Source organism: Ylistrum balloti, unplaced genomic scaffold (genome assembly GCF_031769215.1).
Source record: "Ylistrum balloti isolate Yb309-2 unplaced genomic scaffold, AGI_CSIRO_Ybal_v1 Utg370344, whole genome shotgun sequence".
Lineage (NCBI taxonomy): Eukaryota > Metazoa > Mollusca > Bivalvia > Pectinida > Pectinidae > Ylistrum > Ylistrum balloti.
The window spans coordinates 2,640,029-2,657,504 of NW_026782247.1; the positions used below are offsets into that span (position 1 = coordinate 2,640,029).

General features: G+C 34.8%; 1 protein-coding gene across 3 annotated transcripts; it reads right to left on the bottom strand.

The window, feature by feature from the left end:
• Positions 1 to 1,776: 1,776 nt before the first annotated feature.
• Positions 1,777 to 13,357, bottom strand: LOC132553698 (uncharacterized). 3 transcript variants are annotated; one of them, XM_060217961.1, is made up of 8 exons: positions 13,212 to 13,357; positions 7,699 to 7,892; positions 6,937 to 7,045; positions 6,336 to 6,408; positions 5,674 to 5,859; positions 4,979 to 5,091; positions 2,951 to 3,038; positions 1,777 to 2,333 (listed from the first exon to the last, which is right to left on the bottom strand). In XM_060217961.1, exons 1-8 carry the CDS (start codon positions 13,290 to 13,292, stop codon positions 2,239 to 2,241), a joined length of 939 nt encoding a protein of 312 aa, XP_060073944.1. In that variant the 5' UTR covers positions 13,293 to 13,357; the 3' UTR covers positions 1,777 to 2,238. The 3 variants fall into 3 exon arrangements, with proteins under 3 accessions (XP_060073944.1, XP_060073946.1, XP_060073945.1); XM_060217963.1 differs by lacking the exon at positions 13,212 to 13,357 and adding an exon at positions 11,867 to 11,980; XM_060217962.1 differs by lacking the exon at positions 13,212 to 13,357 and adding an exon at positions 10,843 to 10,978.
• Between the last annotated feature and the right edge of the window lie 4,119 nt (positions 13,358 to 17,476).

Here is a 17,476-nt window from a genome sequence, read left to right on the forward strand (position 1 = left end):
TGTGCCAGTTATAAATGTGTGTAATAATGCATTTCAGAACGTATATACAGAGCAATCTCAGTGCGAGTATGGTTGAACTGGTCTTAGAAGTAGAGAACGAAGGGTGAAATGGAAGGAAATTATGCCTAGAAAGAAAGTGAATGATGCGTGAATTAGTCAACCATATGTTTTATAATTTGCATAGTCAAGTAGTGTTATCATTGTTTACTAAATGTTTTTTCATGTTAATGTTATTAAAATATGCTGTCAGTGTGTGACTAAGTGTGACGTTGTATCCAACAAAATGTTAGTAAAATATGCTGTCAGTGTGTGACTAAGTGTGACGTTGTATCCAACAAAATGTTAGTAAAATATGCTGTCAGTGTGTGACTAAGTGTGACGTTGTATCCAACAAAATGTTAGTAAAATATGCTGTCAGTGTGTGACTAAGTGTGTTGATGTTGTGTAAGTATCATGTTGCCAAACACAGTAATCGTATTGAGGGTTACTGAGTGTAATTGTGTTGTGTGTGCATTTATCTAATGGACATTAAAATTTTATGTATGTTTTTCATGTTACATTTGTGATACTTGATGAAATAAAATGATCATCTAAAAACCATGACTCTTCAATGTATTCATTTACATATTTTCATAATTTCGAAATAATGACAATTTCACTCCATATGAAAAGAAACTAAATCTCTCAGCCTACTTAGCAATAACCAGACGTTTGCCGAATTTTCTATCTTTTCAAAATATTTAAAACAGAATTAGAAAATTCAATAATGTTAGAATTTATTCTTACATTTTAATGTTTTCCATAACTTCAAAAGGCCAGTTGATCCATCAATGTACCGCTTTTTATTTAGAATTATATTGTGTGATTCCTTAATTCAAGAAGAAAATAAGATATTCCGTTCTGTAACACAAAGCATTAGATTTCGTATTATCATGAAAAGGATGATTTCATTAATGTTCGGCCTTACTCTCAAATAACTTCAATGAAACAGTAGATGTTTCTTATCCTGAAACTTATGTGTCTTATTCATATTGTACATTTGTCATAAATCTCCGTGTAAATTTATTTTTGTTTTTCTTTGCTCTAGTTTTATTGAATTTGAATTATGCTTATGTTGACACGTTGGTATTTGATTGGGTTTTTTACAGTGTGAATTACACTATTATCCTCATTACCTCGAACAACCCACAGCCAATTCCATAAATATTTCTACATTTTATCCTGCATGAACAGAAGTCAATAAGAAACATTAATTTAAATGTTAAGTTGAACAGTTTGTACACCAGAGGTTGGATAATCCATTTGATAGTTGAAATGCTCACATTCATTTTTCTGCCTTTTGTTGTCACTCTCGCGATCGACTTTTAACAAGAGGTGATTTAACAGTTAAGAGCACATTTCTGAAGCCAGGCAGTGTTACATTGTTTCATTCAGATTCTTAATGAATCAATAAAATGGAATAAAATTGCTATGACGTCGCCATGTTTACAAATATGCTATGTTAAGATAATGTAACTAATGAAAAACACCGATATCTTGTAAACATTGATTTCTACTGTGTTCCTGTTCTACCTAAATTTTTCATGTTGTATAGGTAAAGGCATGTCAAACTTTCACTAACCTTTTCTTATAAACAGCCAGCATAAAAATCCACATCACATTTTCAAAGCGGTCAATGAAGGCTTTACACACCCCGTTTGAAACCCTTGAATCACAACATTGCACTTTTAGCCAATTAAGCCAAGTGATGTTACAAATATTAACGACATTACTACATTAACGCTTATAGAAATGTTTATTTGGATCACAGTATAACATTATATTGCGACATGAATGTTTTCTATGTATATTAGTCTCAGATCATTACTAACAAAGACAAAACTAACTTCAATTCTGCACGACGAAATCCACTTTAAACAAAAAGCACTGCTTTCAACTTAATTGATAAGATACTCATTGATTGAAATATGAAGGAAAGCAAGCAAACGTGTCCTTTGATATACAAGGTAGAATGTAGATGAATAAAATAAACAGATGACAACGATGATTTTACTGACAGTGTTGCAGCGCTTCCACGTCACAGCATTGCAGCTTTTTCAACACAATGAAGGTTCAAATGTTGACTGTTATCTTTAATATATGTACAGGTTATATTCCAGTGATTCTAATTTGTATCAAACACAAGCGTTCAGTATTCGATTGTGTCGCTTTCTTGGACACATGGCTCAGTCTCTATTATCAGCGGTTGGAGCCGATAGTGTTAAGTAGAAAAAGGCCATGCTGATCGGTACGTATAGAACATAGTCGTCCGTTCTCCATACCAAGGAACTTCCCTACAAATGAAAACAGAAAAATAATCACATCACAGCTGTATACAAAGTGAACAAAGCCTCCAACTTATCATGATCTGCTTTAAATTCGGTATTCAGGAAATACCGTATAGCTGATTATTTTCGCGGCGTTGATATTTTCGCGATGATGATATTTTCGCGATGCATTAACGAAAAGTTTGACCCGTGAAAATATTCTGAACTATACAGGCCATTTTAAACAAACTATCAAGAAAAACACATCAAATGGATACCAGTTAACTTTTTTATCAATACTACACAATTCATAAGATTGTAAATTTTCCAAGCCAGAGTATTAAGCAGTAATTCAAATTTCTTTCTTTTTTTTTAAATTCAGGTTGCGCTGCAAACAGATGCAAGAAAAATGTCCATCTATACCCGATAGCATATACCCTTAAACTGCACCATTACAAGATTATAAATTTTCTTACACAATGTAACCATTTGTCCAAATATTGTTGCAAACCGATGTTCGGATTTTTATAATTTAGGCAAAAAGAAGTGATGCATGGCAATTGTTCCTTCTGTTGATAATATTGAATAAACTAAGTATCTTATTGTTGCAATACACGAAATATCTCTCCACAAACAATAGTTACCATTCTGTCTTGATTTAATATACCAGGTGTTCCAGTCATTATAGTTGGCAACGAAGTGGGCATTTGGATTGGGTTTCGGAAGTTGTTCCTATCAGTATGATAAAACAATATTTTGAAGTAAGTTGTGAATGAACCAAATAAAATAGACAATTTATCACGTTTTTCTCGTGAGGATAAAAGCAAGATTTATTTTGAAAGAATTTCAGTATTAGGCATAATGCAGATGTTACTTTCTTAATCGTTGCTTGTCATTACCATCGATATTGTATTTTCCTAGAAATATTAATTTTAAAATTTTATTCATCATGAAAACATTTGATTAAATGTTGGAAAGATGTGGCCGAATGAAATAGCATACCTACAAATGATGAGTTTACTATGATGAGTTAACTATGATGAGTTCCCTATGATGAGTTTACTATATGAGTTTACTATGATGAGTTTCCTATGATGAGTTTACTATATGAGTTTACTATGATGAGTTTCCTATGATGAGTTTACTATATGAGTTTACTATGATGAGTTTCCTATGATGAGTTTATAATGCGAGTTTACTATGATGAGTATACTATAATGAGTTTACTAGGGTGAGTTTACTATATGAGTTTACTACGATGAGTTTACTATGAGTTAACTATATGAGTTTCCTATGATGAGTTTACTATATGAGTTTCCTATGATGAGTTTACTATATGAGTTTACTATGATTAGTTTACTATGATGAGTTTACTATATGAATTTACCATGATGAGTTTACCATGATGTGTTTACCATGATGAGTTTACCACGATGAGTTTCCTATGATGAGTTTACTATATGAGTTTACTATGATTAGTTTACTATGATGAGTTTACTATATGAGTTTACTAGGGTGAGTTTACTATATGAGTCTACTATGATGAGTATACTATGATGAGTTTACTATGATGAGTTTACTATATGAGTCTACTATGATGAGTATACTATGATGAGTTTACTAAGATGAGTATACTATGATTAGTTTACTATGAGTTTACTATGATGAGTTTACTATATGCGTTTACTATGATGAGTTTACTATGATGAGTTAACTATGATGAGTTTCCTATGAGTTTACTATGATGAGTATACTATATGAGTATACTACTATATGAGTTTATTATGATGAGTTTACTAGGATGTGTTTACTATATGAGTTTACTATGATGGGTTTACTATATGAGTTTACTATATGAGTATACTATGATGAGTTTACTTTGATGAGTTTACTATATGATTTAACTATAATGAGTTTACTAAGATGAGTATACTATGTGAGTTAACTATATGAGTTTACAATGATGTGTTTACTATATGAGTTTATTATGATGAGTTTACTATATGGGTCTTCTATGATGAGTATACTATGATGAGTTTACTATGATGAGTTTACTATGAGTTTACTATGATGAGTTTACTATATGAGTCTACTATGATGAGTCTACTATGATGAGTTTACTATGATGAGTATACTATAATGAGTTTACTATGATGAGTTTACTATGATGATGATGAGTATACTATGATGAGTTTACTATTTGAGTTTACTATGATGAGTCTACTATGATGAGTTTACTATGATGAGTATACTATAATGAGTTTACTATGATGAGTTTACTATGAGTTTACTATGATGAGTCTACTATGATGAGTATACTATGATGAGTATACTATGATGAGTTTACTATGATGAGTTTACTATGAGTTTACTATGATGAGTTTCCTATGATGAGTTTACTATATGAGTTTACTATGATGAGTATACTATATGAGTTTACTATGATGAGTATACTATGATGAGTTTACTATATGAGTTTACTATGATGAGTTTACCATGATGTGTTTACCATGATGAGTTTCCTATGATGAGTTTACTATGTGAGTTTACTATGATGAGTATACTATGATGAGTTTACTATGATGAGTTTACTATGCTAATTTTGAAAAAAAAATGTATTTAGCCGTAAACACTACTTCCTAAAATATCTAATGCATATATTGTATACATACCACCGTGCCGTTCTCGTCAATAGCAAGAAACCCGGTATCCTTTTGTTGAAATGTTGTGATTGGCACAACATCGAACCCAACAAAAGTGTATGACCGCTGTCTTTTGAAATGAGCTATAAAACATACGTAAAAGAGAAACAAATGACACAAAAAGACACATATCAAATGAGGAATGAAACTGTATCGATTAACTGGTACGCTCTGTATGTTCCGTACGTATATAATGTTTAACAAAAATATACTAAAACCCGCAAATTTAATAAAAAACGACAATATAACATGTTAGAAATGGCGATACAAAGATATGCAGATGATCAAATGAAGGATGCATATAAAACTGTATCAATAAATTAATTTTACGTATTTTTGCGAAGAAAAATAAGGATACCCAATTTAAATGAAGTGTTTTTCTGTAAAATCTCAATTCCCACAGAAGTCATTCCGAACTTCTGGAACGCCAACTGCATTAGTAATTGTCCCCGATAGGGCATCCTCTCTTTTGTTGTTTTGATCCTGGTCACTACATGTAAAAATAGACCCGGTCGTGTCAAATACCTTTCTTGAGTTCACCATACCTGATGTTTCTGTCTCAACAGACCCGGTCGTGTCAAATACCTTTTTTGAGTTCACCATACCTGATGTTTCTGTCTCAACAGACCCGGTCGTGTTAAATAACTTTCTTGAGATCACCTTACCTGATACTTCTTTCTCAACACAGCCGGTCGTATTAAATGACAGGTCTTTATAAAGATACAAATGTGGTTCGGCCGTCAGTGAAATGGAAATCTCATCTTCGGTTTCTGTTTTCATAGACATTGATGCTTCCCTGTGATTCTCTACGTGGAGAATTTTCACGTTCTCTTCCTCTTTCTTTGGTTCCTCTGTTTGATTGCAAATGGATACTATTAATTATACAGCTGACCTAAGGTTACCAAAATAACATATTTTTGTCTAAATTAAAGACGTTTCGTCGCCGTAATAGCACCACTATTGTTACTTATTACTAATTCCCGAACGTGTAATGATATCCTAGCATGCACGTGGTCTAACTAATGTTTCTTACTGCCGAACTGAACCTGAATTTTCGTGCAGCATATTTCTGATTGCAAATAGATTAAAAAAGAATGACAAATGATATAAAATCAGGAATTGAATTAGAACTTTCCATCGTGTTGTAAGCGACTAAATGCTTGCAAGTTATACACTAAAACCTATGTATAACAGCTCACCAGCCTACCGTTAACAATAACACCGTTGGGCAGTACAAATGTATTTATGTAATAAATTAATAATATTGTGGTACGTAGGTAAGTATACAGGATGACTAAAACAGCTACTGTTTTGAAGAGCTACTGACCTTTAATGAAACCGTACAATGAGAATGTTATCTGCCGAAGGGTGTCACTAGACATCTGATAATTCCCAACCACCTACAACATAATACTTAACATTGTATTCAGCCATCGATACAAGTGTAAACAGTAAACAAATAGCATATTTCAGGACAATAATGATCTGTACAACTACCCATGGATTTCAAATCATTCAGCGGAAAAGTAATGATATACTCACTGACGTATGCTTTGCAACAAAATATTATTTCCTTGTACTGTCGAGGCAAACAGTCGTTGATAAGGCTAAGTTTTCGCAATATCATATTTTGTTTAATTACTGTTTCGTAGATTTATTGAAATAAAAGTTTGAATAGCTAAATACTACACTTTCGGACTGGAATATTTTTTCATACTAATTACAATTGAGCAAATTGAGTCAATGGTTTTAGCTTGGTATGACGTTGTCGTTATTTTTTTGTATCTGTTTTACTTTTCGTTTTTCCGTGGCTGAGACAGGAAATATTTTATAGCAAATATTTCTCATGAAATGTACACGAGGAATGATCAATATATTAACTGATTATCTTATTAGGATGGTGGTATTGATTTACGAAAATGACTTACCATAACATGCTCGAGCCCAATCTTTAAGTTGAGAAACAGATTCACAACAGCTTGATGATCCAGATTGTTCACCATGATTTCATCCATTATGACCAGCTGGTCATTTTGTCTGCATTGTTTAGGAATGTCGTTAGCTACATTTTATTCTATAGTATATCATAAACAATCATTTTTTTCCACATAAATTAAGTAGGATCTATTGATTAATAGTAATGATGATGACAAGAAATAAAGTATTTATGTTTTGAAAGAAACAACAACGGAAATACCATCGAAACAGGATAGGAATCAGTCTGATATATATAGTTTCAGTAAATATATTCCAATTTTCTCACTGAAAAAAGATACAGAAAACAATTATTAAGAGGACATAAAGAAAAAGCTTAATTCGATTGCAAAGTTTCTAATTTTAATTCACAAGTCATTAACAAGGAGAGTTACGTGTTGATTATACGTTTAAACGAGAAATCAGAAGTAGTTCTTAAGTTGTAATATAAAGGATAATAAAGAGTCTATTATACCCAGATTAAAGTATCACTGTAGCCTGAGTTCAGAATGTCGTCTGTATGGTACAGAAAGCTCACAGCTGTTTCCGTTCTACATTAATTACTTTTGTTTACCTGAGAAATTACAGGACTGTTTTCAGATACTAGTACGCTTCTTTTGACGACAGATTTCGTGATATGCTACCACAGGAATAAAAACCCGAAATTGTTTAATAATGCATACACATGTAGAATCCTGAACAAATATTTCAATTACCTCACTTTAAGGCTGTCTCGCAGAAGAGATTGTTCGTATAATTCAAATTCCTCAAATCGATGTATGAAATCGCCTTGTTTATGTGTGTATGTAACGAGAGTCCCTCCTAACGAGTCCCCCTCTGGAGAATCCTGTTGTGCATGTTTCACTCTCAGCTCAGAGCGTTGAGGCTGTCCATCTGTTCCAGGGTCCACCTAATTAACAGCGTCACAGATCACATTAGAGTTCAAGTCTATATATATATCTATATATTAACAAACCATACACAAATACGCGAAATCAAAATTAATGATAACCCAAACAGTTACGTCTGAAAAAAGTCGTGATGACGAGCAAGAGAGCCGACATATTTGTTCAAATTACAATAGATGAAACATTTACAAAATATGAACAAGATAAACATAGAACAAGTTGCTCAAGGTTAAGAACATGACTGTAAATTATGATAATTAAATTTAGTTTAATGGAGAGTCGTACCAAATGATGGTTGTGGAAATGTAAATCTGTAAAAGTGAATAAAACAGTTTAAGGCAAATTAAGAGTTAGATACAGTAGAGACAAACAATGAATTAAACTGTATCATACAGCTATTTCGTCCTTCTAGGACTCATCAGTGACGCTAAGGGCCTACATTTTGAAGCCTAGAAGGCGACTGATGAAGATTCAAATTGTTGGAAAGAAACATCAGAATCTAGATGGGGAGTTGGGCTAGCCCCATAATTAAAGTATTCACTTTTTTATGTTTAGCGCGATTTTGTTCAGTTGCCCCGTTATTAACACATGAGTACGATGTAAGTACAATGACAACATTTTTTTAAATCATTGAGAAGATTACACGTACATACATCATTGCTTCAGAAAGCACTGAACACTGTAAACATAAAGTATTCATCTCTCCAACCAGGAATCGTTTGGTTAAATTCGTGACTCGTACAATGATCACTAAACAATATCGTAAAGCAGTTTAGCTAAGTCCGGATGTAACACTACTTGGTATTTCCTGACACAGCTGAAGTCTTCCACTTAATATTGTAAATTTGATGACGCCTGTTGTCAGATCAGTTTTGGCCACAAATGTTAAATCTAACAATACATAATTAAATTATATCAGTTACACGTACATGTGTAAATACGATTTGATTATATACTGGCTTTGCAATTAATATAATCTTTATTTATCTTACAACAATTGCGAAACAAGCTTTCAGCTTATATTAATCATATGTTAGCGCGGATGGAAGCTAGCAGTATGAGGAAACCGAAACACCATTGTGAAACTCCACGTTTCCAACTAATACTGTGTAAATAATGACAGCAGGCTAAATAGCAGATTTGTCTTAACTTGACTTTCGTGTACTTTTTTGAAATTTTTACATTCCGATAACATAAGACAAATTTACCCAATCAAAATAGTTTCCATTATATAGCTATTTGAATAACACCAGGTGATACAAATCGCCTTTGATATCTACATCTCATTACATATTGTGTTCATTTGTTTGTCTTTTCTTCGTCAGTCATTTGGTGTAGCTCTACAAACCGAAAGTGGCGATCTAGAAAATATTAAACTCAAGGTCACAGATGTTTTGTCATGAATAACGAGGCCAAATTTAGCCTTCTCTAGACACAGGAGAACAGGTAGGCGTAGTGGTTTTGAAGCAGTACTTATCAACATTCTTGTTGAAGCAGTACTTATCAACATTGTTGTTGAAGCAGTACTTATCAACATTCTTGTTGAAGCAGTACTTATCAACATTGTTGTTGAAGCAGTACTTATCAACATTGTTATTGAAGCAGTACTTATCAACATTGTTATTGAAGCAGTACTTATCAACATTCTTGTTGAAGCAGTACATATCAACATTATTTTTGAATCAGTACTTATCAACAGTGGTTTTGAAGCAGTACTTATCAACAGTGGTTTTGAAGCAGTACTTATCAACAGTGGTTTTGAATCAGTACTTATCAACAGTGGTTTTGAATCAGTACTTATCAACAGTGGTTTTGAATCAGTACTTATCAACAGTGGTTTTTGAAGCAGTACTTATCAACAGTGGTTTTGAATCAGTACTTATCAACAGTGGTTTTGAAGCAGTACTTATCAACAGTGGTTTTGAAGCAGTACTTATCAACAGTGGTTTTGAATCAGTACTTATCAACAGTGGTTTTGAAGCAGTACTTATCAACAGTGGTTTTGAATCAGTACTTATCAACAGTGGTTTTGAAGCAGTACTTATCAACAGTGGTTTTGAAGCAGTACTTATCAACAGTGGTTTTGAATCAGTACTTATCAACAGTGGTTTTGAATCAGTACTTATCGACAGTGGTTTTGAATCAGTACTTATCGACAGTGGTTTTGAATCAGTACTTATCGACAGTGGTTTTGAATCAGTACTTATCAACAGTGGTTTTGAATCAGTACTTATCAACAGTGGTTTTGAATCAGTACTTATCAACAGTGGTTTTGAAGCAGTACTTATCAACAATGGTTTTTGAAGCAGTACTTATCAACAGTGGTTTTGAAGCAGTACTTATCAACAGTGGTTTTGAATCAGTACTTATCAACAGTGGTTTTGAAGCAGTACTTATCAACAATGGTTTTTGAAGCAGTACTTATCAACAGTGGTTTTGAAGCAGTACTTATCAACAATGGTTTTTGAAGCAGTACTTATCAACAGTGGTTTTGAAGCAGTACTTATCAACAGTGGTTTTGAAGCAGTACTTATCAACAGTGGTTTTGAAGCAGTACTTATCAACAGTGGTTTTGAAGTAGTACTTATCAACATTATTTTTGAAGCAGTACTTATCAACAGTGGTTTTGAAGCAGTACTTATCAACAGTGGTTTTGAAGCAGTACTTATCAACAATGGTTTTTGAAGCAGTACTTATCAACATTGTTATTGAAGCAGTACTTATCAACATTCTTGTTGAAGCAGTACATATCAACATTATTTTTGAATCAGTACTTATCAACAGTGGTTTTGAATCAGTACTTATCAACAGTGGTTTTTGAATCAGTACTTATCAACAGTGGTTTTGAAGCAGTACTTATCAACATTGTTATTGAAGCAGTACTTATCAACAATGGTTTTTGAATCAGTACTTATCGACAGTGGTTTTGAAGCAGTACTTATCAACACTTACTTGATATAGCTTATACTTAGCATCTACAGTGTCGTAACCAGAACAACGGGCGCCACCGTATAATCCGTCTGGCATGTCCATGACAACAGGTATACGGTGAATCGTGTCGTTAGTGTTAATGGTGTAGCAATGATGCGAACAGATAAATGTCTTCCTTGTTAAACCAATGTATCACGTGACTGTCTCTATCTACAAAACCGTATACAGAATACGGTATGTTACAGCACGACTTCTCGTTGATACCTTTGTAACGATGGTGATCGGTTGGAGATGTGAAGACGTACACGCTTTTCCTCTAAGTGACCCGGATTCAGTTCCCCGACCGGACATGTTGGGGTCACCTGCCTAACAATTTGGGTTTTCTCCGCGTACTGCGATTAACTACTCTCCTCCATTGTAAGAATTGATGCGCACTTGAATCCAAACCAGCAAAAATAATTAATATCAACCAGTAGCGTTGTTTTGTATTTGTGAGTACGATGAATGTGTCACCTATTTCATACCCATATGTTAATTGTTTGTTGACAGAAACATGTTAACAGATCGTTATCAGTTTCTACAGGAAAACTCTTCTGTTGTTCGAATTCTAACCCTAATTTCTCACACCGATTCACACGTGTTTATTTTTCCATTAATGTCAGCAGTAGAATTGGACACAAGTTATTACAACATTATTAAAACCCTTTCCCAAAACAAATACCAATTACAGCATCTGACAAACAAACAGGTTATCTGCAAATATATAGCATTCCATATGTACGTTTATCAGTATTGACTTGAATCGTGACAATGTCAATAAATTGTGTTTAACAAATTGATTTTGAAATAATTTCATATAACAGTTTCGTATATTAGTTTTAGCGCAAATCTATTTCAAGTCCTATTTTGGGTTGTATATATTTTCGTGGTTTTGTATACATTATATATAACACATATATAAATACACTTACAATAACACGCACTTGACCAGGAAACTGTAATACTAAATAAAAGAAAGTATACTAAATTCTGTTTATAAACTCACCAATGTCTCATTGCTTGTATCTGGAATGAACACAGTTCTATTTTCATGAACGCCTAAGCCAGCAATTTCAAACTCGGCCATATCGTTTATATACCATGTGTATGAATAGAAAAGCCAAGACTGTGATGATCTGTTAGGAAGCTTATTAATTATGCGTAAGTAATGTACTTAATGTGACCTCACGTGTTACAACCGGTATTTTATGTACAAAAATTATTAAAGTTCTTAATTTACGCAACAATATCGCCTAGGGTATAGATTATTACACAGCTCTGACGCGGTAACATTATTAATGATGCGCTAACTGTGACGAGGGACGGACCGTTCAGGTTAGGATTTATATTACTTAATGATACAGATATTTCCAGTATTCTGAATATAACATCGAATTAGTCAGTTTAGTTTATACTTGTTTAGAATTACGACTAAATATCCACTTTTTGTCAGGCCGACCGGTGGCTGGACGGTGCCTGGACGGTGGCTCGACGGTGGCTGGACGGCGGCTGGACGGTGCCTGGACGGTGGCTGGACGGTGACTGGACGGCGGCTGGACGGCGGCTGGACGATGCCTGGACGGTGGCTGGACGGTGACTGGACGGCGGCTGGACGGTGACTGGACGGTGGCTGGACGGTGACTGGACGGTGGCTGGACGATGCCGGGACGGTGCCTTGACGGTGACTGGACGGTGGCTGGACGATGACCGGTCAGATTCCGAATGATACAGCCGATTGCTATCTTTTAAACGTGTCCTAATTTTGAATCTTTCTTGCAACAATTTAAACTGTTTTACAAAAACATGTTTTTATTTTTTTTCAGTTTTAAGAGTCAGCTCCCCTTAATTGTAATCAAATCAATATTAAACAAACAGACACAAAGCAAAGATTAAATTTGCCAAGTGTTTATATACACGTACCGAGGGCAATAGAACCATGCTACTTAAGAACTCAGAGTTAAGATAAAGAATACAGAAATAGATAACATTTTATAGAAACTATTCAAACTGTCGATATCATTAACCACTTAGTCATTATTGTTGATGTAAGTTACAACAGAAGTGTCAATCAGTGGGACAAAAGTTGTGGTCCTTACGTAATTCTTTAATCTTCTTCTTTACAATACAACACTATGTAATTTTTGACAGTATCAGTTGACTAGGGAATGTAACCAACTTATTTATCATATATATTTTAGTCCATGTAATTAACACCATAAAAAACTAGAAATAGGAACATACAGGGATTTTCATTTCACATGAAATTCGTTGGGTCTTCTGTAAAATAAAATAAAAATCTGAAATTCTAAATTCGAAAATTTCATCAGAATGGTAACTATAAATAAGCTTACGTTTATCGCACTGCTGGTATCAGGTATGTCTGCAGTTATAACTTCACTAGCCCCAATTCCATCAGTCATTAAATCACACATGTTGTGTTAGATGTTCAGCGTAACACGACAAAGCCTCGCCTGTATAGTGTCATTTACTTGTCCATACTAAACAACGTTATTCCTTTTTCTAACATTTTTCCTGTGACGTCCTCGATAGTTAGCTTACTGGGGAGAGTGTATATATAAATAGCATCTTATTTGCTTCCTCTATATTACATAATTTATCGTCTAGGATTCGATGAAATGAAACACATCAATTATATACTATAATACTATAAAGCTATATAACTTCAAGGCAGTAATTAATGTCTGGTTACCTTTCTGTCGTGCCGAATGAACAATTCTTAATACTACCAGTGAATGCGACATTTAAAACCTATATCGTTGTCGCTATTAGACATTCTTTATATTTAATTCTTACTTGTTAATTATCATCAAAAGTATCTGTAAGGTCAGATTTATAGAAATGAAATTACTGAACACGGATGTTTTATTTATTTATTTACAGTACAAAATTGGGATAGATGGGGCAGGCTTTTTATCATTTACCATCGTAATACCCAGCAGGAGACATCAAATAATTTGAGTACAATAGACGCTATATAAGACCTGGGGTTAAGGAATGGTACGCCCGGAGAATGGAGAATACAACCAAATGTACCGGAATGGTACGTCCGGATAATGGAGAATACGACCAAATGTCCCGGAATGGTACGCCCGGATAATGGAGAATACGACCAAATGTCCCGGAATGGTACGCCCGGAGAATGGAGAATACAACCAAATGTCCCGGAATGGTACGTCCGGATAATGGAGAATACGACCAAATGTACCGGAATGGTACGCCCGGATAATGGAGAATACACCGAAATGTCCGAAATGGTACGACCGGAGAATGGAGAATACGACCAAATGTCCCGGAATGGTACGCCCGGATAATGGAGAATACGACCAAATGTCCCGGAATGGTACGCCCGGAGAATGGAGAATACAACCAAATGTACCGGAATGGTACGTCTGGAGACAAATGTACCGGAATGGTACGCCCGGATAATGGAGAATACGACCAAAAATGTCGGAGAATGGAGAATACACCGAAATGGAATGGTCGTCCGGATAACGGAGAATACGACCAAATGTACCGGAATGGTACGCCCGGATAATGGAGAATATGACCAAATGTACCGGAATGGTACGCCCGGAGAATGGAGAATACACCGAAATGTCCGAAATGGTACGACCGGAGAATGGAGAATACGACCAAATGTCCCGGAATGGTACGTCTGGAGACCGGAGAATACGACCAAATGTCCCGGAATGGTACGCACGGAAAATGTAGAATACGACAAAATGTTTCGGAATGGTACGCCCAGTGAATGTGGAATACCACCAAATGTTTCGGAATGGTACGCCCGGAGAATGTAGAATACGACCAAATGTTCTTTTTAATCTTAAAGGCTACTTCCAATCGATCTCCTATTGTCTGCTGGAAGGGATATTGGTCATGCTAGAAATAATGAACGCTCATTACCCACAAGAGAGTGTACCATCACAAGAGACACTATAGACATACTTATGTGTGGCTGTGATTATGGAATGAAATGCTATACCTCAACACCGTGAGTTAGGGTAGTAAGACTATCATTATCTAGAATATGATCATACATCTTCTGCATAAGTCATGGTATCGAACGAAAATACCAAACGCTATGTTTTCGACGAACAACATTCGGATTACGGATATTTATACGGACTAGTTGGATACAAATTGCTTGTAAGAACGATATATATTTGTACTAGGTATAACATAATCAAACTCAAACTATGCAGTTTTTACATCTATTTTTTTACTTTGTAAAACTTCAGTCGAGTACAATATGTTATGATTTAACGAAGTGATATAACCGGACAATATGCAATTAACGACTTTCATTTAGACGATCTAAATCTATGACGACATATTCGTGTAAATGCGTTATAGATACGTATGATATGAGAATACACCAATCGCTAACGTGCGGGAAGTCATCTTTAGCTTAGAAAAACGGGTAGATGATAGCATTGTACAAATACAGGAAACTATCGGCCAGTCAGACTTATCGGTGTTATATCTAAAACAATAGAAAAACATATTCCAGCTAGATTAATAGAATATCATGAAAGCAGTATCTTTACAGAAACCAACAGTTCGAATTTGTGAATGGAAAATCAACAGTTTTTTAAATCTCCACGAAGCCATTGCCCACTGAACAGAAATTATAGTCAGTGTCGAGTCAGTAAGATCAGTCTATTTATGTTTCACGAAAGTCTTTGACACGAATACATGATTTTGAGAACAGTGGTATAGAAACGACTTTAAATACAGACTCTGATATTGGTAACTGAATCAGCATGATTGTCATCTACCGTTTGTTTTGTACAAATAATCGTCATTGATTTAAATTCGTGATTGATTCTCCCACGGGAAATGTGAGGGATATAGAGCGGAATGACGTCATAGTCGGCCCGGGGGGAGAAGAAATATCTGGACAAAGAAGTGTAATGACCAGCGTCCAGTTGATATCTGTTTATACATCATAAGTTTTATGGATAAATCACCCTGACGTCGATTATCCATACACAATAAGAAAGTACCGACATGCTAACGAAATCAGTTTACATAGAAATTATTGATAAAGTGCTGGAATAAGACAAGGTGTTTGATAAAGTGCTGGAATAAGACAAGGTGTTTGATAAAGTGCTGGAATAAGACAAGGTGTTTGATAAAGTGTAGGAATAAGACAAGGTGTTTGATAAAGTGCTGGAATAAGACAAGGTGTTTGATAAAGTGCTGGAATAAGACAAGGTGTTTGATAAAGTGCTGGAATAAGACAAGGTGTTTGATAAAGTGTAGGAATAAGACAAGGTGTTTGATAAAGTGCTGGAATAAGACAAGGTGTTTGATAAAGTGCTGGAATGAGACAAGGTGTTTGATAAAGTGCTGGAATAAGACAAGGTGTTTGATAAAGTGCTGGAATAAGACAAGGTGTTTGATTAAGCGGAGGAATAAGACAAGGTGTTTGATAAAGTGCAGGAATAAGACAAGGTGTTTCAGAAGGAATGCTTCTTCTGCTTCTTGATCAGTCGAAAACTGTACAAAAACAAACAAGAGATAATCACGATACTACTTTTCTGAGCGGTACGGTACTACTTTTCTGAGCTGTACGGTATTACTTTTCTGAACGGTACTTCTTTTCTGAGCGGTACGGTACTACTTTTCTGAACGGTATTACTTTTCGAATGAATTAAAACGTGGCCTGCAGGTTAAAGTCTATCTCGGGGACTAAACCAAATATCAGAGTCCAAAATAAAGAGAGGTTAACAATACAAGTACTAAACCATTATACTAACAAGCATCAAACAAGTCCAATATTATATCACACAATGACAAAAGAAAACTCCTAATGAGGTGAATATATCGACATAAAACAGATCATTGATTAAAATTTCAACAGCCTGACTCCCTGGACACCTACTTAAAACAAGGACTTTATCTCTCTGGACACCTACTTAAAACAAGGACTTTATCTCTCTGGACACTTACTTAAAACAAGGACTTTATCTCTCTGGACACCTACTTAAAACAAGGGCTTTATCTCTCTGGACACCTACTTAAAACAAGGACTTTATCTCTCTGGACACCTACTTAAAACAAGGACTTTATCTCTCTGGACACCTACTTAAAACAAGGACTTTATCTCTCTGGACACCTACTTAAAACAAGGACTTTATCTCTCTGGACACCTACTTAAAACAAGGACGTTATCTCTCTGGACACTAACTTAAAACAAGGACTTTATCTCTCTGGACACCTACTTAAAACAAGGACTTTATCTCTCTGGACACTTACTTAAAACAAGGACTTTATCTCTCTGGACACCTACTTAAAACAAGGACTTTATCTCTCTGGACACCTACTTAAAACAAGGACTTTATCTCTCTGGACACCTACTTAAAACAAGGACGTTATCTCTCTGGACACTAACTTAAAACAATGAGTTTATCTCTCTGGACACTTCCGTAAAAAATGACTTTATCTTTCTGGACACTTCCGTAAAGCAAGGACTTTATCTCTCTGGACATCTACTTAAACAAGGACTTCATCTCTCTGGACACCTACTTAAAACAAGGTCTTTATCTCTCTGGACACTTACGTAAAACAAGGACTTTATCTCTCTGGACAC